Here is a 24,334-nt window from a genome sequence, read left to right as displayed (position 1 = left end):
TGTCAAGGACCGCAGCTTTACTTAGCCCCTTGACACTATCGCAGCCGCAGTTTGCCCAACTTCGGCCGCACATTGTAAATATTACTTCAAGTTTGAGTTGTAATTTTCGTTTCATTGTAATAGTTATTTTAATTGTAAAATAGCTCTGATATTGGTAAAAGATTAGTATGATTCCTCGTCTTTTAAACGTCTACTCCCGTCACTTGGGTTTTTGTTCAGAATGCTATTATAGGGGGTATTAGTCTTTCAAAAATCTTTCAAGCTCACTGGTGTCCGCCCCCTGCACCAGCATTTGTAATTTTCTGCTTTCATCAATTGTAATGTTCAATTTTCATCAATCAATGTTCAATTTACTTTCAATGTATTCAAATTCTCAATTGTAAGCTTTCTACAAAACTGCAATCAAATTTTCTTTCGTCCCGACGCGACCGAGAAAAGGCGGAAGGTAGTCTAGCGGAGCAGACTACTGCCGCACGGTGTCCCTTTTTGTACCAAGAAGAAAGGCACCCCGTGAAACAAAGTGTTGCAGGAAAAATGTATGTAGGTAAAATTGCGAACACCTCCTCTAGGCTTGTAGTTTACCTTTCTTTTGTTTTTGCTTCAAGACGTTTATCTTGCTTCTTGGTTGGATTTCATGTTTAGGTGTTCACATCCAAGTTCCAACAACAGAGTCTCCGACTAAGCTTTCTGGCAGAGCATCGGGATCACGATATCTCTACATGCACTCGAAAAATTCTCATCTGATCTGCTGTTTTGAGTGTTTTCGTAGTAAGAGGACTAGTGATTGATGCTCCACCTTATTTGGGTGGCCTATTTGGATTGTCAGCTATTCACATCCAGTTTTGCACAAGCGATAAACAAATACTCTTTTGATCCATCTTCATGCTGCTTTGATCTTTATTGACATACATGTGTGTGTTTGAACCATATTATTTTGAAAGAATGTGTTTTGGAATGGTAGATTGATGGCGAAAGTGTGGTTAAAAAATGAGGAAAAATTTTGAATTTGCATATTGCTAGTTTAGACATTAACTTTTGACTTTCTTGATGTTACTTTTATTTCAATGGACTGGTGTAGCTAGAAAAGTTAAGTAAATCGGATTTGTCTTTAGTATATCAGTGAAACTACTATGCGTTGATTTAATCTCTACAGGACTACAACCAGTATAAAGGTGTCTCCAGGTGGTTAAAGTTGCCAAATTGAAGAAAAATTAGCAATGAGGCTTTTAACCCACCACATGTTGTCATCAAACATCAAAGGTGTGACAAATGGGTTTCCTCTGCTGATTGAGGTTGAGAAAGTAGTGGAAAAGCAGTCGGATTTCAAAGAAGACTTCTTGAGGAACATGTTTGCGAAGATTGAATGGAAGGCCCTGGTCGAGGCCTCCAGAACAATGGGCTACACTGAGCTACCCGAGAATGCTGAATCCTCCATGCTCGACTCTGATGAGTTCCTTCGCAAGTTCCATCATGCCCTCGTTGAGCTTCATCTTGAGGAGGGTGCGTTAGTTTGCCCTGAGACTGGTCGTAAATTTCCTGTTAACAAGGGGATTCCAAATATGTTGCTTCATGAAGATGAGGTCTAATTTTCTCTTTTTAGGATTGATGTTTAGGTTCTCAAGGGGCTTTTCTTATGGCATGTTTGCTGCCCTAACAGGGACGAATGTGAAGGATTTTAATTTCATTGAGAAAAGACTTGGCTTTTATAAATCTGGCTTTTTACCCTAATTCAAACCACCATGCAGAGTATTTAGTATTTACTCATAAAGAGGAAATACCAAATTTATGAGTAACAGAACGCTAAGAGCTAGAGAAATCGTTTTTTATATTTCAAGTGATCTCGTCATATTCCTCGTAATATTTGTCACACAGGAGAGTCGACCTCATTAGTCGAGGGAAGAAGTAACAACTAAATTCCTGGCACCCCCTTGGGACCTCAAACTATGCAATAATTTGTCAAGTCTTCTTATGCAGGGTTGTTTCATATGGGGGAAGAGGCACGCCAAAAACCCAATCAAGAACATTCAAGTATTTTGATCGAAAGACATCCCTCTCGATAGCATAACAGTGCATAACAATTGCAGTTGAAATGCCAAAGACCATAACATCAGCTCTCTTCTAAGTTTTTCGACTGAGGTAAGTATCCTAAGTCAGCCGTGCATGTGAAGAAGCTTTCAATAGCTCGAGAAAGGCAGTGTAGTGATATCTCTATCCTCCTACTCTTCTTCCCAATGGCCAGGGCTAGACCAGTTGGAAACTGTTAAAGAACATAGTTTCAAGTGCATATAAAAATTACAAATTATGCACACGCGCAGAGAGAGAGACGTGTTGATGAGAATCTGGTTGATAGTCAATGGAAAATTAAAAGAGCTCCTCTTTTTACCGTTCCCATTGCCACCATTGGAATGTTGCATTTCTTGAAAATCCTATACCTGAAGCATGCCCGCATCCTAAGCAGCATGAATAAAACACGAACAATCAACAATCTCATGGCCAAAAAAAGGTGGGTACAACAATAGCAGGGTGGTTCCTATAGCCTAATTTCCCAGACCTATATATATATATATATATAATTTAATTTTTTTTCTATTTTTTTTTTTTTCAAGAAAACCTTTCCATAGGATCGTATGAGGCCTGAATAAGTTTGAACAGAGATATAAACAACAGGAATGTAGAAACAGCAGCATCAAGAAAATTGAGATGAGTGCCTATGAAATTAGAAAAAGCGACAAGAGCATAAATTCAAGAAGTGAGAAAGTGAACTTTAGAATGGATGAAGCAGAAATAGATTACTGTGGGAGAATATAAAAAGAGGCAGTTGATTTTGTAAACATTTAAAATATGAAGTAATCAACCAACTGATAAGATTTCAGTTAAACAGTGCTGCAGTTGGTTATATGATAAGATGAATATTGCGATTATATTGTGTACACATTTGATTTCCTGGAAAGGAATCAAAAGAATTTTATGATTAGTAATTTAGCCTCTGATTGGAAGAATTTATAAATGGTTTAATTTATAAATAGATAAAAATGAATGGTGGGTAACTGAATAGTATTCGTGGGTCCATTGGAATGAGTGGTTGAAATGAATTTTGATAAATTATAAATGATCTATTATTTTTGCCAAACGGAGGATTAATTTCACGCAATAGGATTCTTACATAATTCTAGTTAGCTGTTTGAGTAGATTGGAAATCCTCAAGACGTTGAATTAGAAATAACATCAACATTCAAATTTCTCTATTATGTCCACTATTTGGGCCTTGAGTCTGATTCCTTTGTCGTGAAATTTTACCATAGCTATCTTTAAGAAATTAAAAGAACTTTGGCTATTCTTTCGGGAAGCACCGATAATTCTGAGGTTGCAGTTGTAAACAAATTTACACTGGATGAGCTGCATTTCTGAAGTTGTTGAATCAAGTTTGAGTACAATACACCACATAGAAGGGTCAAAATTAAAAGAAGAGAGGAACCAAGTAGTTCACAAGGACAATCAATCCATCATCAAAGATCCAAGATGTGGGCATCATTTTCATTTTCTCATTTACACACTTTAAGAAACCTGGCACCTTAGAGAGAGTGGCCTACTGGCCTCTTTTTGGTGTGCACTTCTAGGGCTGGGCAAATCTCCCGAACCAAACCGACCGAACCGATCCGAACTCGACGGTTCTTGTCAAATTAAATATCCGAACGGGTATCTGAATTGAGAACCGACGGGTACGGTTCGGTTCTCGGTTCTAGACCAAGAACCGAAGAACCGAATAAGAACCGAATCTTTCTAATTTTTTTTATATTGAGTAAATCAAATTATTTTAATTTTAATTTTTTCTAAACAAATTAACAAATTAATGATTTCTAAATCCAAATTTTTGGCCCAATAATTTGTTTCATTTCTAATTTTTTTATTTTTGGCCCAATTACCCATTTTATTGTTTCATTTCTTAGCCAAACAAGATCAAATTCACTAAATAACCCTAAACACCTACAATAAAGTGCATAACGTTGTCTCGACTCTCGCACTCACTCTTGCAGTCTATCTAATATTCCAAAACTTATACAATCGTCGACCAACACTCTGACCTCCGATCGAAGCCGTGACTTTCCCCGACTGAAGCTTTGATCGTAGCGATCATTTGAACAAGGTAGTTTACTAATCTCTGACATTCCAAAACTATTGAATGTATCATTAGTCGTATTTATATAACGTTGTTATAAATGTTAAAAAATTTAATTATAGTACAGAACCGAACCGATCCGAACCGAACCGAATGGAATCGAACCCGAACGGTTCTATAATTATATTTGGACCCGACGGTTCCATTTACTAGATACCCGAAAAGTTTGGTTCGGTTCGATTCTAAAGAGAACTGAACCGAACCGACCCGTGCCCACCCCTATGCACTTCATAACTAATTTCAATTTTTCTGTGCAAACACTATTTTGTTTATTTTGTAAATTTTTTAACTTCTTGTTTTACACACGGAACTTCTTCTGAAGAACTATTGGTTTATATACATAGTTATCTCAAAGATGTATGAATTATAGAAAAGGCAAAGCATTTTGGAAGCTACTAAGTCAAACCATTACATCCCTGGCTGCAGTACAACACTATTAATCAACTTCACTACATAAATAATTGGCTTCAAATGTTATGGACACTTTGAAGCAATTGAGACTTGCAAAATAGTGATGATACCACCAGGACAATCGTTTCTCTTGTAGTCATTCTCTACTTTTTTTTTTTTCTTTTTTTTTCCTTCTCAACATACTTAATTTTGGAAAATCTAGAAAGCCGGAAGACATCAATGAATTTGGAGCTGGGGCAGGCCTCCACAGACTCATTCTAAGTAATCAATATCACATGCTGAATCATCATATCCTGACAGTTTAGCAAAAGCTGAGGATTACAAGTCACTGCCAAAGAGCTTGAGTATATCCGGATAATTGAAAGAACATGTAATTTCATATGCTTCAAACCTGCAATTAGTGACCATTCATAGTAAACCATTTGCTCCTTGCAGACTGAATCTTCAAAACAAAGTAGGCAAAATTTAACAACACATATCCCAAAGCAACAGAAATGGAGAAAAATTTAAATGTATCAAGAGATATCAATGATACAAAATCACTTTTTCAGGAGACCTTGGCGATGTACTATCAATGCAGGAATTAGATAGACTGGAAATGCTCTTTTATATGCTTGAAGAAGAAATGAAAGAAAATGTGTCCCACATGCTTGATTCCCATGTATAATCTGCAAAAAATAGAAAGAACTAAATATAACAGTTGACTGTCAGCAATCTTGCAGTGGAAACTACTAAGCGCAGACACATGCAAAAAAGAAGTAATCCTGATTGGCTTACAATCTCACATCAGTATTTACGAAGCAAGAGAGGAGTATGACTCGATCCATCCTATGATTATACACTTTTTTTAGGTCCAGATTGTTATAAACAGTGAACCACTATTCTTATATTCCTTTTTTCCGAATCTGCCTTTCTGATCACTAAGCTACAAATTCCTATTCTCTGTTATAAATACAAGTACCATTGCAATCCCATCAAGTATCCCTGGTATTCAGACCTAATAAACCTTCTCAGAATATGCAAGATACTCAAAGCAAAAACCTTGAAAATCTTTATCCAGTTTATAGCAAATCCAAGCAATCAGATACCAAGGTTTCATAATCAATCGCCAATGCATATACAAATAAACTCCATTTATTTCTTCATTTTGTTTCTTTATAAGAAACAGTAGTTCTATACACTCATATCGTTCAGAATTTTAGTAAAGAATTCAATTGATCAGTTAACTAGTTGTTGTATTATACATAGAGCATTCAATGCCTCGGGCCCTTCAACTGCGAAATTGCTGACTGTTTCTCAACAGTCAGCCATTGAAAGTCATCTAATTTAAACAGGACCTAGAACATGTCATCATCTTACAGTCATAATGTGTATGTGAAGTGCTTAAGAATCTGGAACCATTCATTCTCTATTTTAGAACAGTTTTTAAATGGGTTTTCACATTCTGTTTAATTGATCAACTTCCATTTTAAGCTTTTGAACCATGGGGTTTGGGACTTCTGTAGGGTGAAACTGAGTATAGGAGTTAGGAAGGTGATGCGTGGGACATGGAAACTAGGCTCACAGCATCATGTGACTTGTAATCATAGAAACAAGGATAATGTGTATACCATGAAAGAATGCCTTTTTGAAGCAAGACTCGTGTTTTGGAACGTCAAAGCAAGGAGATGTCAGTGGGATGGAGGGAGCAACATTTAGAAATTTGCTGATGATCTACATAGTTATCAAATGAACTTGCAATAAAGAGACAACTTTCAAGTGTCAAAAAATATTGAAAATCTGGCCAGATGACTCTGTGAAGCCAAGAAGATTTTATAAGATTAAAAGGTGAAATCCACTTGAGCAAATGGGAAGAGAATCAGATTATCTTCTGGCCAATTGAATATTGTCCATAACAAGCCTCCGAATTATAACTTATCAGTAACACTAAGTTCTGCAAATTAATAAGAACCTAATAATCACACATTATAAAGAAAACAGATCAGATAACAATACTGATAATTAATATTTTATGTAATAAAAATTCTGTGTGGTGCTCTACATACCGAGCAAGGGATTTCCATTTGAGGATCTAGCTTGACATCAACACCAATGGATTTGTAATATTTCTCTATCGCCCCCAAATTTGTGAAAGGCATGCCACATGGAATCTCTCTCACACGTTGCAGGATGACAGAATCCTTTGCTCCATGTTTATTAAGAAACGACTTATAAGATGGAGGCAGACTATCTTGCTTCAATAGGTAAGCAGACCTGAAAAACACCAAACATTATGCTCTGAATTGTACTTCAGTAAGAAATGAGAATATCTTTATGGGAGAATAAAGACATCTGAACAAATCCTGTCATGGGTCTTCTAAACTCATCAATTGAAGAATTTTGAGTTGGTTACATTCTTTTCAAGACTTTTATTAGAAATATAAAAAGCTTTTGAGACCCAAGTCATCAGGGGAGAAGAAAAGGCAATATATTCAAAATAGTTTAAAGCAGTGACCAAGCAGCCCTTCTGGTCTATGAGTTGCAACTTAAACATCCACTTCCATGCACATTGATTCCACCTCCACCCCCTACAAACTGTGAGTATACCAAGTTTTTGCAGCCAATTGGAGACATGATTTTCTTTTGCTTGTCAATCTATTGTTATTGGAAAACACGCTCTGACTTAATGCAAACGACATTTTGCCCCTCATAATTTCAAGTTAGAAACCATTATATGATATATAACACTGCAACCCTATTACACCTAAAAACCTCTTTATCTGAAAAACTGGGTTTCAGTCTTTCCAAAGATGCAGATCCAATTCAACCAGACAGGAGATGAATGTGTGGGGCAATTTCATCTTAGATATCTCTGTGTTTCTAGGGCATATTCAGATGCGTGCATGTTTAAAGCATTGTAAATCGAATGGATAGATGAGCACATAGGTATATAATAGCTATAATTTCTAGAAAGCTAACATGAAGGACTGAGTTCAGTACCATGGTCCAGCACCTGAACCTATATCTATCATATCCTAGTCCTACAATCTCATCATTGTATCCTACAATATCAAGCACTGACATTTTCCAGTAAAACTTTCAAGCTTCACAAGCACATTCCTATAAAATAAATGGAAGAGCTTCTTGTGAAGGTGTGCAAATTTTACATACCAACAATTCTTTTTGAATGCTTTGAGAAAAAATCTTGGCACAGTGAATGAAGAAATCAGAGATAAATTTCGGAAAGAGTGAACATAATTTATTGTGTTTGCATAATTTTGGGAGATTAATTTATTCTAAGTCTTCAGTTTACATAAGATGCTGTATTTTATTTAGCTTTATCGTAAAATTGTATAAGAAACACAGATTCAATTTCTGTCAAACATGATTTATTGTTCTCTTACTTAAAGAAGAATACATAGGAGCATCTTTCTTTCATTTTATGAAGATGAACTCAAGGATTTATAAGGGAAGCATTTTCTCATGTCTATTACTGTCCAAACAGAGCATTTGTTGTTGACGAATAATCTTAATCAACTCTATCAGATAAACAACCTAATCATGTTTAACCCGATGCCAAAATTCTGATATGGGCGTTTTTTATGTGGGGGGTCTCTAGAACTTATCAGAAAACAGATAATGACAACTACAGCGTGCCAAGATACAGTTACACAGTGATTAAGAAATATATAAAATTACAGATACCAAAACAAGAATAAGAATAGAAACTTCTCAACTATTGAAATAAAGCATTAAAACTTTGAGCAGAGAAACAAGTCACTTACAAAATCTGTGAAGAGGAGAGACACATATGGAAAATATCTCCATGTGCCCATGCAAGGGGCTTACAAATTTTCCCAAATCTCTCACTTTTTATCCCGCATCGTGATGCCAAGACACTGGCACGCATGAGAATGGAAATCGCTGAGCTTGTGTGCTGTGTATTCAACCCAGTAAGCAGCATAGATGGCCCTGCTATGCTCCTGCCAGCAAACACCTCCATTTGGCAGTCCTAAAATTTGAAAGAAACTTCAGCAACCGCACCAATTTATGAAATCAATTTACAAATTAATAAAAGTAACAAAAGAAATATATAAGAAAAATGAGCAAATCTGTTCAAATGATGATTTAGAAAACTCAGGAAATAAATAAAATAACAGATGAACCATAAAAGAAAGAAAGAGAAAACCAATGATGGATAAAGATCATGCCTATGGTGACCTCCAAAAGCAGCTATAGTTTCATCCACTGATACAAATGTCCCTGCAAATGCACCAAGGAATAGTCCGTATCTCAGGGTCTCTTTCAATGCCAAAACCACATCTTCAGTAATTGATGCCATTTCAAAATTCCTAAACAAGAAGAAAAAGAAAATCAACATAAAATTACTGTAAGTAAATAAATTAATCAAATGTAATTTACCAAATACTGGGACATATACGAGAACTCAAATACAAAGTGCAGATGCACAAACAGGCAATAACATTGCTGCTTCCATTTTCTAAAACCTTTTCAAGTATCAATATCCCATATATCAAAAGACAAAGAACAATTGAAAATTGAAATCCCCTTCTGTCATATTGGCAGCATCAAATGGACCCTTTGTGATGTTGGGAAAATTTCATATCCATGATTCCAAATCAATGACTTCTAATTTATGGCGCCAAATGCAGCTTCACTTTTCTTCTCAAGCTAAACAAATTAGTAAATTGTACAAAATATAGCCTTGGAAACAAGAATTGAACCTTCAGTATAATTAATTGCAGGAAAATGATAATGAATGCACACAAAAACATTGCATGCATAGACATGCCCCGGCGTGTATTGATTTAGATACGAAACAATTCATGCAAAATAAAAAAATGTAAACAGGACCCACAAGAATTAATATAAAATAAAAAATGTAAACTGGAGTCATAAACGCATATTTGGAGAAGGGAAGAGATCGTCCGCGGCGGAGGCGAGAGAGGAAAGAGAAGAGAGCGAGACCGCCTTTGAGGCCAGCGCCGATGGAGAAGGCTTTGACGGAAGCTCTATACACTCTTCTCAGCTTATCATAATACTGAACAGGATGCGAGTCAAAGCTCAGAAAATAGCACGATAAAGACGACGACAGCAAGCTTGAGTTCAATGATTGACGGTGGCATTGCAAGCAGGTCGACTGGTGGTCCTCCTTCTTCATGGTGCACTTACACCGGCCGTCGTCCGCTGCCGTGTCTGATCCTCCGTCGTCTGTCGCAGCCATTTTTGGTGGACGGTGGTGGTGGTAGTGGTAGTACTGCCGGAGCAAATTAGCTAGTCTTGGGAAGTATCGCAACCTAGAGTGTTGGAGTTCCACTTCCACGTATACTTGAGCGGTTCATTGATGACAGTTCATTTTATTTTTTTGAATTAAGTATTTTTTATTATTTAATTCTGACTTTAATGTGATTCGGCATGGCACAGGAACTTTTGTTTTTAGTTTTTTGCCGTAAAAAGGTCCGAAGATACTGTCCTGTTTTTATAATGCAACACCTCTATGTCCGAGGTTATAAAAGAAAGAAACAGGGGGTGCCATGACATCCAAGTATTACACTTACACTTGTTCAAAGTTCAAAATATAATGTGATATAAATGAATGAATTTTCGCTAAGCCCCTATTTGATAGATTTTTCTAAATTTATTTTTTAAATAAACTCATTTTTAAATACATATTCTCCCAATAAAATAATTTTACATATTAACCTACAATTTTTCTTTAATTTTTAATCATACTTATCTAAAAAAATCATTTTCTCACAAAGATTTTTTGTCTTCTTGAATGGAGAATTTGACTCTCAACCATATTGATTGATAATTGAAGGAGACTGCTGTCCAATAGTAAAATATGGTGTCTACTGCATTTACTCGAACATATAATCCATTGGTACAGGATTTATTTCGCAATGAAAAAAAAAATGCAAAATCAAGATTCCATTTTATGGTAGAAAATGATCCAAGTTTCAGAAAAGTTGTATAACAAATGCAGGTGAGAATAGTTAAGGATGCTGAGACTGTAGAGTATATTAACTGCTACATGTGAATGAATCCAATTGCTCTGCTGTTTCTTGAGAATTTCCTCTACTTAACTATAAACTTGAACTTCCCATGATTCACGCCACCTTAAGAACAATCTTCATGAACTCGTAAACAAAGTAGCTTATTGACGCTGAAGGCAACACCTGAAGAATAACAATCAAGGAATGAGATGAAGTGCACCATATGAGAAAATGTAATGCCAAACATACAAGATGATGGTAAAATGATCTTCAGATGCCTGAGGACAGATGAAAATGTCATATGTGAGACTCATAAATAGTTGATTCCATATTAATCAATACATAAAGGATGTCCCCGATGGAGGAGTCACAAGTGAGATAGCGGGAGTAATAGTAGAGAATTTCTCATCAGTATAGGTTTGCATCAAGGTTCTGCCTTAATTTTAATAGCATATGAGCTAACGAGCCATACCCAATATAAGGTTCCTCGATGCATGTTATTCGTTGATTATATAGTTCAAGCTGATGAGACTGAGAAGGAAATAAATCGTAAAATTGTAGGTTAAGTACAACTACGGCAGCACATGGAATGTCCTTTTTGCCATAGTAGGAATAAGGATAACAGATGAGCCTCTATAGAGAATCATGCCTTCACAAAGAATAAGTGTTTAATGCATTTTAAATAAGAATATAGGCCAAGCAGAGCTGATGTGGATTTGAGATAAATTAAATGCAGGACAACTTGGTTGGTTGGTGTATCCCTTGTATAGATCAAAAGAAGATTCTACTCACAAGAGGGATGCTACTCCACTAAAACATGTAGAGGTGTGCAAAGGAATCTAGCCATATAAAAATGTACGTGCTTGAAACTGGCCATGTAGGAGACATTAAAGAGTTGCAAGCTTAAATATTCCAATCTTTAAGTTTCAGAAAGGGTGAATGCCCTTGCAAAAATAATAATCAGAAGCCAGAGGAAGACTTCATATAGTGCATGTTTGGCACACAGGACTTTGATAGTATAATGAACAAGATTTTAACTCCTTTTCATTCCTTAATACTCTCTCCTCCTTACAAAACACGCACATAATATACACCATACCTGTAGTAAACTGGGAAAAAGACCTGCATAAAGAGCAGGCAGACCTCCTCGTTCAACGATTCTGACGGCTGTTGCCAATGCACTCATTTTAGTAGCTCGGCCTTGCAGTTGGAGCTGCCTCCTCACAACCTCAAATGGATAGGTAGCAGCTTCAGCACAAGCACCGGAAATAGCTCCATACAGGAAAGTCCTCATTGGTCCCAACTCGAGTTGTTCTAAAGCATTCAATTCTTGATCGTGTTGTCTCATGTTCTGAATTCTTTTTCTTCCTTCAGGTGAATGCAAATAAGCCGATTTCAAAATGTCATATACCCCATAGAAAACAGCTCCTGAGGGTGCCATACTCAAGATAGACGGGAGTAAACCCTTGTAAAGAGAAAAGAACCCTTCAGTTTGAATCACATGACGAAAAGCTCCAATTACACCACCAAGTGCTTCTCCACCAGGCGCCACCAACCTCGTCCGAACCTAAAACATTCAAAAATTCTCTATTCAAGTCACAGAAATATATTTTTTGGCATTTTCACATTAAGAAGTGGTCAAGAATTTGCCAATTTTATTGTAAACAAATTAAGGAAAATTACTTTTCATCTCATTTCTGTTTCCTTCCTTCTAAATGACAAAAATCCATTTCCTTTCCAGCAACCAAAATGATCAAAGGTCCAATACTTAAAGCTTCAAACCAATGTGCTTGTACTTTGTAACAGAAAACAGTATTACATGCATAGACATTGACCTTATTTTCAACATCACTACAATCCTGGAACTTCAGTTCAATTTATAGTTTCATCTCCAGAACAAAATTGTTTCATTTACAAGAACCAAAAAAAAATGCTAAAGATATGGACAAAAAATACTAAAAGAATCGATAAAAAATGTAAGAACTATCACTCACAGTGTCTAGTGGCAAGCAGAGTACTGAAGCTGTCATGCCAGCTGCAGCACCAGCAATAAACCTCTCAAAATTCGTGGTTTCTTCATTCCCAGATAATTTGAGAAGCTGCTTTCTATATGTATCGTAAGAATAAAAATTGATTGCTTTAAAAGGTGCTGTGCGCAGAATGTTAACAAAATTTCCCTTCCAAAAACCTTTCAGGCCTTGTGTTACTGCTATTTTCTTGATGAGCTCAAATATATTCCTCTTTTCACCACGGACTATATATTCCAGCTTTAATCTCTCAAGTGGAGCGACGCAAGTTCTGATCAAAGAAAACTATTTACACAGATGAAGTACTAGTGAAAATAAATTTAAAAAAAAAAAATAATAATAATAATAGGTACATCATTTAAATGCTGAGTGTAGGTTCTCGGTGTCAACTAAAAAACAGACCCAACAACAAGATGGTAGTTTGCAAGAAAGTGAGATCAACAGAGAGCAAACAAAAGAGATCCTTGAATTGCAGTACAGATCATCACAATCTGGATAAATGCATATTATTGTAATTCTAATAACTTCAAGCGACAACTAAGGTATTTCCCAAATGATTCTGATAACTCAAAACATGCCTCTAAAATAATCATAAGTAATAAATTTCAGATTTATCTCATCAGAATATTGATACAGAGAAAAACAGGTTACAACAACAAGCAAAAAGAACCATATGACTACAAACATACTCAACCAAACTAGATGAGAAATTCTACCACAAGACATAGGAAAGTCAGTTGCAACATTGTCTGATTGTCATGAAATTGTTTTTATCTGTAAAGTAGAATCCTATTTAGCCCATATGGGTTAAGACAAGATATAAATAACATATGTGTGTTCCTCTCTGAGGACTTAACAATTTAGATCACGTGATTCAACATGGTATTAGGGCAAACATATATATTGGGGTTCAAGTCTCGAACATTTAATGAAATTGAGTAAGTGGGTACTTAACCAGATGAAAAAAATAAATAAATAAATAAAAATAATAATAATTACAGACCTTGAAACCATGGCAGCCACAGCTCCAGCCCACAAATGTTTGGTAGTGTTCACCGCCCCGCGGCCGCGCAAGCTAACCTTCGATACTTTTCCAGCCTTCACTGCCGTACTTCCTTCGCCAACAGCCGCCCGAGCCTCCTTAATACTCTTCTGCTCCAAACTCTCACTCGAATTCCTAATAACTATATCTTTCCCTTTAATCGATAAGCTCAAACACAAGAATTCAAACCCAACAACCGGCCTCCTACGAGAATGCAATTCAGTCGAATGTTTAATGGGAACATAATTGTCACCGAAAATAGCATTAATAATTGATGAAGGGATCTTATTATCGACAAGGAATAATCCACCGGAACATAAAATTGAATTATTTGAGTTCTCTGGTAAAAATGGAACATGGGTTTGTTGGTATGATGTCGAATCTTCATCCTTAAACCGGATATTCAGTCCTGGCATTGCGTTTCGAGTTGTTCAGAGGAGTATTGACTGAAAAGGAATTGATATTCTTAGGTATTTAACTTGAAGTTTTTGTGGATAATGAAGAAATTGGAAAGAGGGAAAATGGCAAAGCTCTAGCTTTGCTTCCATCGCCAAAACATGGTAATTCTGCAATCAGTATGTATTCCCTCGTGGAGTTGGGTGATTCTCGGATTTTTTACGATATCCGTTTTGTTTTATTCTTATTTTTTTTTACTCATTTTTTGTAAATTAGAAAGAGGAAATTGCAAAAAGAAAAATGTCTACTTTCGTATTGTCGTTTGTAAAAATCTCATGTTGCTAAAATTTAGATAAAGAATTTCAAATTCCAACAAAAAACAAAAAATTTCATATGAATTAAAAATTATGTTGGCAAATATTCTAGTGAAACATAAGCTACCTATACTAGATATTTGAATTAAAAATTTTGTTGCTAAATAGCAATTAACATATAAGCTATCTATAATCCCTCCTTATTTTAAAAGAGAGAATGTGAGTTTTACTGTTTATTTTTATCACATAGGTTTTCACACGAAATTTGTCTGAAATCGGTTTGACAACAGTAAATTATTCTATTCAATGACGCTGTAGAATTATTTTCGCACGTCATTTCACCATTTTCACACGCCGTTTTACTGTCACCTCCACTATAATATTTCTCAATTTTCATACACTACTTCACTTGATTAAAGGTAATACCATAAATTATATAATAAAGAAACGAAATTAAATATAAAGATTATTTAAAAAAATTGTAGATAAAAATAAAAAAAATTATTACAAAGTTTTTAAATTAAATTAAAATGATTTAAAGAAAACATAAATATTATTTAATTCAAATTTAACGAATGTCTTTATATTATAAGTAATGTATAAAAATTATTTTATTAAATCAAAATAAGCAAATAAAATAAAATAAAATAAAAGTTACAAAAATTAAATAAATACTATATAAATATTATTTAATTTATTAAAATTTAAAAAATTAAATTTAAAAAATAAAAAAAAAAATCTCTTCGTGTACGGAGAGAATCTCTGCTTTCAAAATGAGAGTTTTCTCCTTTTGACTTTTCAAAATGAGAGAACTCTCCTTTTACACAAAGTGATAACACTCCATGCATGGAGTGAATCCACTCTGTGCAGGGAGTGGTGATAAATTTTTTTAAATTTTATTTATAGTAATTTTTTATTAATAAATATTTAATTTAAAAAAAATCTCTCCATATCTTAAAATAAAAAATATGAAGTTTAAATAAACTCATTTTTAAATACATATTCTCCCAATAAAATAATTTTACATATTAACCTACAATTTTTCTTTAATTTTTAATCATACTTATCTAAAAAAATCATTTTCTCACAAAGATTTTTTGTCTTCTTGAATGGAGAATTTGACTCTCAACCATATTGATTGATAATTGAAGGAGACTGCTGTCCAATAGTAAAATATGGTGTCTACTGCATTTACTCGAACATATAATCCATTGGTACAGGATTTATTTCGCAATGAAAAAAAAAATGCAAAATCAAGATTCCATTTTATGGTAGAAAATGATCCAAGTTTCAGAAAAGTTGTATAACAAATGCAGGTGAGAATAGTTAAGGATGCTGAGACTGTAGAGTATATTAACTGCTACATGTGAATGAATCCAATTGCTCTGCTGTTTCTTGAGAATTTCCTCTACTTAACTATAAACTTGAACTTCCCGTGATTCACGCCACCTTAAGAACAATCTTCATGAACTCGTAAACAAAGTAGCTTATTGACGCTGAAGGCAACACCTGAAGAATAACAATCAAGGAATGAGATGAAGTGCACCATATGAGAAAATGTAATGCCAAACATACAAGATGATGGTAAAATGATCTTCAGATGCCTGAGGACAGATGAAAATGTCATATGTGAGACTCATAAATAGTTGATTCCATATTAATCAATACATAAAGGATGTCCCCGATGGAGGAGTCACAAGTGAGATAGCGGGAGTAATAGTAGAGAATTTCTCATCAGTATAGGTTTGCATCAAGGTTCTGCCTTAATTTTAATAGCATATGAGCTAACGAGCCATACCCAATATAAGGTTCCTCGATGCATGTTATTCGTTGATTATATAGTTCAAGCTGATGAGACTGAGAAGGAAATAAATCGTAAAATTGTAGGTTAAGTACAACTACGGCAGCACATGGAATGTCCTTTTTGCCATAGTAGGAATAAGGATAACAGATGAGCCTCTATAGAGAATCATGCCTTCACAAAGAATAAGTGTTTAATGCATTTTAAATAAGAATATAGGCCAAGCAGAGCTGATGTGGATTTGAGATAAATTAAATGCAGGACAACTTGGTTGGTTGGTGTATCCCTTGTATGGATCAAAAGAAGATTCTACTCACAAGAGGGATGCTACTCCACTAAAACATGTAGAGGTGTGCAAAGGAATCTAGCCATATAAAAATGTACGTGCTTGAAACTGGCCATGTAGGAGACATTAAAGAGTTGCAAGCTTAAATATTCCAATCTTTAAGTTTCAGAAAGGGTGAATGCCCTTGCAAAAATAATAATCAGAAGCCAGAGGAAGACTTCATATAGTGCATGTTTGGCACACAGGACTTTGATAGTATAATGAACAAGATTTTAACTCCTTTTCATTCCTTAATACTCTCTCCTCCTTACAAAACACGCACATAATATACACCATACCTGTAGTAAACTGGGAAAAAGACCTGCATAAAGAGCAGGCAGACCTCCTCGTTCAACGATTCTGACGGCTGTTGCCAATGCACTCATTTTAGTAGCTCGGCCTTGCAGTTGGAGCTGCCTCCTCACAACCTCAAATGGATAGGTAGCAGCTTCAGCACAAGCACCGGAAATAGCTCCATACAGGAAAGTCCTCATTGGTCCCAACTCGAGTTGTTCTAAAGCATTCAATTCTTGATCGTGTTGTCTCATGTTCTGAATTCTTTTTCTTCCTTCAGGTGAATGCAAATAAGCCGATTTCAAAATGTCATATACCCCATAGAAAACAGCTCCTGAGGGTGCCATACTCAAGATAGACGGGAGTAAACCCTTGTAAAGAGAAAAGAACCCTTCAGTTTGAATCACATGACGAAAAGCTCCAATTACACCACCAAGTGCTTCTCCACCAGGCGCCACCAACCTCGTCCGAACCTAAAACATTCAAAAATTCTCTATTCAAGTCACAGAAATATATTTTTTGGCATTTTCACATTAAGAAGTGGTCAAGAATTTGCCAATTTTATTGTAAACAAATTAAGGAAAATTACTTTTCATCTCATTTCTGTTTCCTTCCTTCTAAATGACAAAAATCCATTTCCTTTCCAGCAACCAAAATGATCAAAGGTCCAATACTTAAAGCTTCAAACCAATGTGCTTGTACTTTGTAACAGAAAACAGTATTACATGCATAGACATTGACCTTATTTTCAACATCACTACAATCCTGGAACTTCAGTTCAATTTATAGTTTCATCTCCAGAACAAAATTGTTTCATTTACAAGAACCAAAAAAAAATGCTAAAGATATGGACAAAAAATACTAAAAGAATCGATAAAAAATGTAAGAACTATCACTCACAGTGTCTAGTGGCAAGCAGAGTACTGAAGCTGTCATGCCAGCTGCAGCACCAGCAATAAACCTCTCAAAATTCGTGGTTTCTTCATTCCCAGATAATTTGAGAAGCTGCTTTCTATATGTATCGTAAGAATAAAAATTGATTGCTTTAAAAGGTGCTGTGCGCAGAATGTTAACAAAATTTCCCTTCCAAAAACCTTTCAGGCCTTGTGTTACTGCTATTTTCTTGATGAGCTCAAATATATTCCTCTTTTCACCACGGACTATATATTCCAGCTTTAATCTCTCAAGTGGAGCGACGCAAGTTCTGATCAAAGAAAACTATTTACACAGATGAAGTACTAGTGAAAATAAATTTAAAAAAAAAAAATAATAATAATAATAGGTACATCATTTAAATGCTGAGTGTAGGTTCTCGGTGTCAACTAAAAAACAGACCCAACAACAAGATGGTAGTTTGCAAGAAAGTGAGATCAACAGAGAGCAAACAAAAGAGATCCTTGAATTGCAGTACAGATCATCACAATCTGGATAAATGCATATTATTGTAATTCTAATAACTTCAAGCGACAACTAAGGTATTTCCCAAATGATTCTGATAACTCAAAACATGCCTCTAAAATAATCATAAGTAATAAATTTCAGATTTATCTCATCAGAATATTGATACAGAGAAAAACAGGTTACAACAACAAGCAAAAAGAACCATATGACTACAAACATACTCAACCAAACTAGATGAGAAATTCTACCACAAGACATAGGAAAGTCAGTTGCAACATTGTCTGATTGTCATGAAATTGTTTTTATCTGTAAAGTAGAATCCTATTTAGCCCATATGGGTTAAGACAAGATATAAATAACATATGTGTGTTCCTCTCTGAGGACTTAACAATTTAGATCACGTGATTCAACATGGTATTAGGGCAAACATATATATTGGGGTTCAAGTCTCGAACATTTAATGAAATTGAGTAAGTGGGTACTTAACCAGATGAAAAAAATAAATAAATAAATAAAAATAATAATAATTACAGACCTTGAAACCATGGCAGCCACAGCTCCAGCCCACAAATGTTTGGTAGTGTTCACCGCCCCGCGGCCGCGCAAGCTAACCTTCGATACTTTTCCAGCCTTCACTGCCGTACTTCCTTCGCCAACAGCCGCCCGAGCCTCCTTAATACTCTTCTGCTCCAAACTCTCACTCGAATTCCTAATAACTATATCTTTCCCTTTAATCGATAAGCTCAAACACAAGAATTCAAACCCAACAACCGGCCTCCTACGAGAATGCAATTCAGTCGAATGTTTAATGGGAACATAATTGTCACCGAAAATAGCATTAATAATTGATGAAGGGATCTTATTATCGACAAGGAATAATCCACCGGAACATAAAATTGAATTATTTGAGTTCTCTGGTAAAAATGGAACATGGGTTTGTTGGTATGATGTCGAATCTTCATCCTTAAACCGGATATTCAGTCCTGGCATTGCGTTTCGAGTTGTTCAGAGGAGTATTGACTGAAAAGGAATTGATATTCTTAGGTATTTAACTTGAAGTTTTTGTGGATAATGAAGAAATTGGAAAGAGGGAAAATGGCAAAGCTCTAGCTTTGCTTCCATCGCCAAAACATGGTAATTCTGCAATCAGTATGTATTCCCTCGTGGAGTTGGGTGATTCTCGGATTTTTTACGATATCCGTTTTGTTTTATTCTTATTTTATTTTACTCATTTTTTGTAAATTAGAAAGAGGAAATTGCAAAAAGAAAAATGTCTACTTTCGTATTGTCGTTTGTAAAAATCTCATGTTGCTAAAATTTAGATAAAGAATTTCAAATTCCAACAAAAAACAAAAATTTTCATATGAATTAAAAATTATGTTGGCAAATATTCTAGTGAAACATAAGCTACCTATACTAGATATTTGAATTAAAAATTTTGTTGCTAAATAGCAATTAACATATAAGCTATCTATAATCCCTCCTTATTTTAAAAGAGAGAATGTGAGTTTTACTGTTTATTTTTATCACATAGGTTTTCACACGAAATTTGTCTGAAATCGGTTTGACAACAGTAAATTATTCTATTCAATGACGCTGTAGAATTATTTTCGCACGTCATTTCACCATTTTCACACGCCGTTTTACTGTGATGTCACCTCCACTATAATATTTCTCAATTTTCATACACTACTTCACTTGATTAAAGGTAATACCATAAATTATATAATAAAGAAACGAAATTAAATATAAAGATTATTTAAAAAAATTGTAGATAAAAATAAAAAAAATTATTACAAAGTTTTTAAATTAAATTAAAATGATTTAAAGAAAACATAAATATTATTTAATTCAAATTTAACGAATGTCTTTATATTATAAGTAATGTATAAAAATTATTTTATTAAATCAAAATAAGCAAATAAAATAAAATAAAATAAAAGTTACAAAAATTAAATAAATACTATATAAATATTATTTAATTTATTAAAATTTAAAAAATTAAATTTAAAAAATAAAAAAAAAAATCTCTTCGTGTACGGAGAGAATCTCTGCTTTCAAAATGAGAGTTTTCTCCTTTTGACTTTTCAAAATGAGAGAACTCTCCTTTTACACAAAGTGATAACACTCCATGCATGGAGTGAATCCACTCTGTGCAGGGAGTGGTGATAAATTTTTTTTAATTTTATTTATAGTAATTTTTTATTAATAAATATTTAATTTAAAAAAAATCTCTCCATATCTTAAAATAAAAAATATGAGGTTTATTATTCATTTTATTAGTGATAACATTTTTTTAAATAAAAGTTATTCTTTATTTCTAAAATGTAAAAAGTTACTTATAACTAAAAATATCACTTTAAATTATTTAAAAGTAAAGCAAACTTATAATTGTAAAAGTTACTTATAAGTAAAAAAAATATTAATTTCAAATTTTTTAAGTATAAATATTTAGATATATTTAGTCTTTTAAATTAAATAATAATATAAAGATTGCACTCTCTAGAATGTAAAAAGTTACAGATAGATAAAAAAATCACTTTAAGTTATTTAAAAGTAATAACAAAAACTTATAATTATAAAAGCTACTTATAGATAAAAAAAATATTAACTTCAACATTATTAAGTAAATATTTAGATATATTAGATTTTTTTAATATTAATAAAAAATTATTATAATTATTAAAAAAAAAAAGGTTAACTCCCTGCATGTAGTGACGGAGTGGTCATCACTCTATGCATTTGCATGGAGTGAAAAATGCATATATATATATATATATATATATTAGTAATTTAAAAAAAATTAAATATATCTAAATATTTACTTAATAATGTTGAAGTTAATATTTTTTTTATCAATACGTGGCTTTTACAATTATAAGTTTCTGTATTACTTTTAAATATTTTGAAGTGATTTTTTTACTTATAAGTAACTTTTTACATTTTAAATAGTGTAATCTTTTTATTAATATTTAATTTAAAAAAGTAAATATATCCAAATATTTATACTCAAAAAATTTTAAATTAATATTTTTTTACTTATAAGAAACTTTTGCAAATATAAGAAAATGAGGGATTAATATTTTTTTACCTATAAGTAACTTTTACAATTATAAATTTTTTTATTACGTTTAAATAACTTGAAGTGCTTTTTTTACTTATAAGTAATTTTTACATTCTAGATAGTGCAATATTTTTATTAATATTTAATTTAAAAAACTAAATTTATATAAATATTTATACCTAGAAAGATTTAATTTAATATTTTTTTACTTATAAGTAGTTTTTACAATTATAAATTTGTTTTACTTTTAAATAATTTGAAGTGATCTTTTTAATTATAAATAGTTTTTACATTTTAGAAACAAAGAATAATTTTTATGTAAAGATTTATTTAAACAAATATTATCACTAATAAAATTATAGGATATGATCGATAATTGATAGCATGAGAAAATGGAGAAAGAGTGCTCTGTGTCAGATTCAAAGCATCTAAGTTACAGGTAAAATAAAAAACGATGTCATTTCTACTTTATCAATTAAAAAAAAATACAGTGTGACAAAATATTATTTTAAAAAATATTACTATTGATAAAATTATAGGATATGGTTGATAGTTCATAGCGTGAGAAAATAAAGAAAGAGTATTGTGTGTCAGATTCAAAGTTGGACGATTCATTTTTGTTTCATGCATTTTCACATTCAACTGGTTTGAAATGGGTTTGGTCAAAATAGTTTCATTTTTTTATTATATTATCCCTCATTATCTTACTGTTTATTTTTGTCACATAGGTTTTCACATTGAACGAGTTTGAGACTGGTTTGGTCCTTTAAATCTGACACACAATACTCCTTTTCTATTTTCTCACGCTATCAATTATCAATCATATCATATAATTTTTTTAGCAGTAATATTTTGTAACACTGTAGTTTTTTTTTAATTGGTGGAGCAGAAATGACGTCGTTTTCTATTTTACCCGCAGCTAACATGTTTTGAATCTAACACACAGTACTCTTTCTCACACTNGGCGCGTTTGCAAGAAGTGGAGGACGATTACAAAATACGTGGTCCGAGGTGTCAATTAATCCACGGGCTGCCAAAATCACTTTCCATTCTTTCCTTAAAAAAGTTGAATCTTTGTGTTTATGGTCTATTTTGAAGCACTTATGTTTCAAGTTAGTGATTTTGGAATTTGGTGGATTTTGATATTAGTGATCTAAGTTTGGTTTTGGAATTGTTGTTCATTTAATAACTATGTAGACTTATGGTGTCCGAATTGGAATAAAAATGATCTTTTCAAATTTGAAATAGTTGTTTATGAATGAAAATTGTCATGTTGCCATGGCTTTTGAGAAATAGCTGTAATTCATTAGTGATTTTCTATTGATCCGATTTTAGTCCATTTTATTTAATTGATGATTCTACCTTGTGTGATTTCAATAGACTTAGGCTAAGTTTCTTGGAATAAAATGTTGCATATGTTTGTACATCCAATAACATTCATTTGGAAATATTCAGTAGCAAAAATTGTTGGAGTGTTCTGCAGTAGTTGATTAACTGAAAGCATTAAATATGCGATTTGGGCAAAAAAAGATTCGGTGGTTATTGATTGTTTTTTAGCTTTCTATATTTTTTGCATTCAGTGTGTTTCATTATTGTTTAAAAATGCTTGATATCTTTAAATCTTATCTATGCTTAACTAAGAACTTTAGAAATTATGCTGGCTGATGCTCTAACTTTCTTTTATTTTGCAGCCAGGGCATCGAGAGTGTCCATATCGGTGTCTTATAAAGCATGACCAAAAGAATGCAACATTTTACCTCTGTCTTGCTCTTTCACCATGTAATTAAACCTTTGTTGGAAGTTTCTAAGGTAACTTATAAATTGAACTTTGTTTGTGTACCAAATGATATTTAATCATTTTCTATTTGGTGAATTGACTAAGTAAAACCTTGAAATTTAACATCTATAGTTAAGAGGATCGTTAAAAATCTGTTGGGTTATTAGTCTTAATATCTCGTGAGTAGAGACATCATGTTTGATGTTTGCTAAATATCTTGACTTGGTCCGTGAATTTTTCTTCATTTCTCGCGCCGCAATGACTATTTTGAACGCCATATAGCAAACCTTTGTGACTATTTCAAATGCCATGACTAATATTTATACTACTATTTCAAATATTGTAGCCCAACTAACATTTTAAAGGAGTCCTTCATACTTTTTTAAAATACATTTTGTCATGTAGCTTGGATGTTCGGCTAGCATTTGAAACTGGAGCCTTTGTGTCTAGAGAAAAAGTCGACGTGGAAGAAAGAATTGAATTCCATACTATAAATGCTCATGGTTTGATGTTTATACATTTGATTTATAAATATCTAGACAATTACATACTATCAATTCTAATTATAATGCAATCTGTATATGTCAATAGAGTATGATAAATGATTCTATCAGCCATCAATGCAAATAATGAAGGCGACATACTATAACCCACATATTTAACACACTAACGTTACGTTGAAAATAATCCAACCCGTGCATGCATTGCACGAGCAAAGACTAGTAAATATTTAAAAACACCTAAAACAACATTCTCCCAAACTCGTCTCTTTCTTAGTCTCTCCTACCACATCATGTCGAAAAACTTGTCCATTACAAATTGACCTAAATAGGTTCATGTTGGTTCGAATTGTTGAGTTCAATGAGATTTTTTTCTTTGAAAGTGAAATTCCCCCTCCAACCAAGGTATTTGGGTTGGTCCAAGCCACCCCTAATTATTATAAGTATTATATTGAATCTAGACGCCGTAAAGTTGAAATAACAAGTTTCCAACTTTATTCAACTTGGTGTATGTCTTCTAGTTTTTATAGATGATCAATTAAAATCTAATGAAAACAATCATTTACACACACTTCAATCACATTGTTACGTCTCCTCCTCATCGTGACATTACCTCATCCGGACCATGACTCGTGTCCCTCTATCATAATCTCTTTTCTATCACAACAAAAAATAGAGATGATTTATCAGTTTTTAACTCTATTTAAATACTATCTATCTCACTTATTATTATTATTTTCCCGTAAGAACAAACTCTACCCTATACATTTATGTTTCATGTCATATATTCAATCAAATCTAGGATATGG

General features: G+C 33.3%; 3 protein-coding genes and 1 pseudogene across 3 annotated transcripts; 1 reads left to right on the top strand and 3 right to left on the bottom strand.

Annotated features, from left to right (window-relative positions):
* The first annotated feature begins 1,194 nt into the window (after positions 1–1,194).
* Positions 1,195–1,671, top strand: LOC111376411 (multifunctional methyltransferase subunit TRM112-like protein At1g22270). Its single transcript, XM_022999371.1, has one exon. The coding sequence runs from the start codon at positions 1,218–1,220 to the stop codon at positions 1,584–1,586; it is 369 nt and encodes a 122-aa protein (XP_022855139.1). The 5' UTR covers positions 1,195–1,217; the 3' UTR covers positions 1,587–1,671.
* Positions 1,672–1,956: 285 nt separating this feature from the next.
* On the bottom strand, positions 1,957–10,035 carry LOC111376410 (annotated as a pseudogene).
* A 392-nt stretch (positions 10,036–10,427) lies between these two features.
* On the bottom strand, positions 10,428–14,254 carry LOC111376403 (probable mitochondrial adenine nucleotide transporter BTL3). Its single transcript, XM_022999366.1, has 4 exons — positions 13,615–14,254; positions 12,579–12,882; positions 11,684–12,151; positions 10,428–10,767 (listed from the first exon to the last, which is right to left on the bottom strand). Exons 1-4 carry the CDS (start codon positions 14,067–14,069, stop codon positions 10,699–10,701), a joined length of 1,296 nt encoding a protein of 431 aa, XP_022855134.1. The 5' UTR covers positions 14,070–14,254; the 3' UTR covers positions 10,428–10,698.
* Positions 14,255–15,532: 1,278 nt separating this feature from the next.
* Positions 15,533–19,359, bottom strand: LOC111376402 (probable mitochondrial adenine nucleotide transporter BTL3). Its single transcript, XM_022999365.1, has 4 exons — positions 18,720–19,359; positions 17,684–17,987; positions 16,789–17,256; positions 15,533–15,872 (listed from the first exon to the last, which is right to left on the bottom strand). Exons 1-4 carry the CDS (start codon positions 19,172–19,174, stop codon positions 15,804–15,806), a joined length of 1,296 nt encoding a protein of 431 aa, XP_022855133.1. The 5' UTR covers positions 19,175–19,359; the 3' UTR covers positions 15,533–15,803.
* Between the last annotated feature and the right edge of the window lie 4,975 nt (positions 19,360–24,334).

Source organism: Olea europaea, unplaced genomic scaffold (assembly GCF_002742605.1).
Source record: "Olea europaea var. sylvestris unplaced genomic scaffold, O_europaea_v1 scaffold1500, whole genome shotgun sequence".
Taxonomy (NCBI): domain Eukaryota; kingdom Viridiplantae; phylum Streptophyta; class Magnoliopsida; order Lamiales; family Oleaceae; genus Olea; species Olea europaea.
This window is presented reverse-complemented; position numbering and strand designations above follow the sequence as displayed.

Bases quoted from the DNA above. Each gene is read 5' to 3' on its own strand.
- LOC111376402 (XM_022999365.1), bottom strand. From the start codon at position 19,174: ATGCCAGGACTGAATATCCGGTTTAAGGATGAAGATTCGACATCATAC. The intron at 17,257-17,683 runs GTGAGTGATAGT...TGAATGTTTTAG, and splicing joins TCTGCTTGCCACTAGACACT to GTTCGGACGAGGTTGGTGGC. The intron at 15,873-16,788 runs GTATGGTGTATA...GTTATTCTTCAG, and splicing joins TTTTTCCCAGTTTACTACAG to GTGTTGCCTTCAGCGTCAAT.
- LOC111376411 (XM_022999371.1), top strand. From the start codon at position 1,218: ATGAGGCTTTTAACCCACCACATGTTGTCATCAAACATCAAAGGTGTG.
- LOC111376403 (XM_022999366.1), bottom strand. From the start codon at position 14,069: ATGCCAGGACTGAATATCCGGTTTAAGGATGAAGATTCGACATCATAC. The intron at 12,883-13,614 runs GTCTGTAATTAT...TTCTTTGATCAG, and splicing joins GTGGCTGCCATGGTTTCAAG to AACTTGCGTCGCTCCACTTG. The intron at 10,768-11,683 runs GTATGGTGTATA...GTTATTCTTCAG, and splicing joins TTTTTCCCAGTTTACTACAG to GTGTTGCCTTCAGCGTCAAT.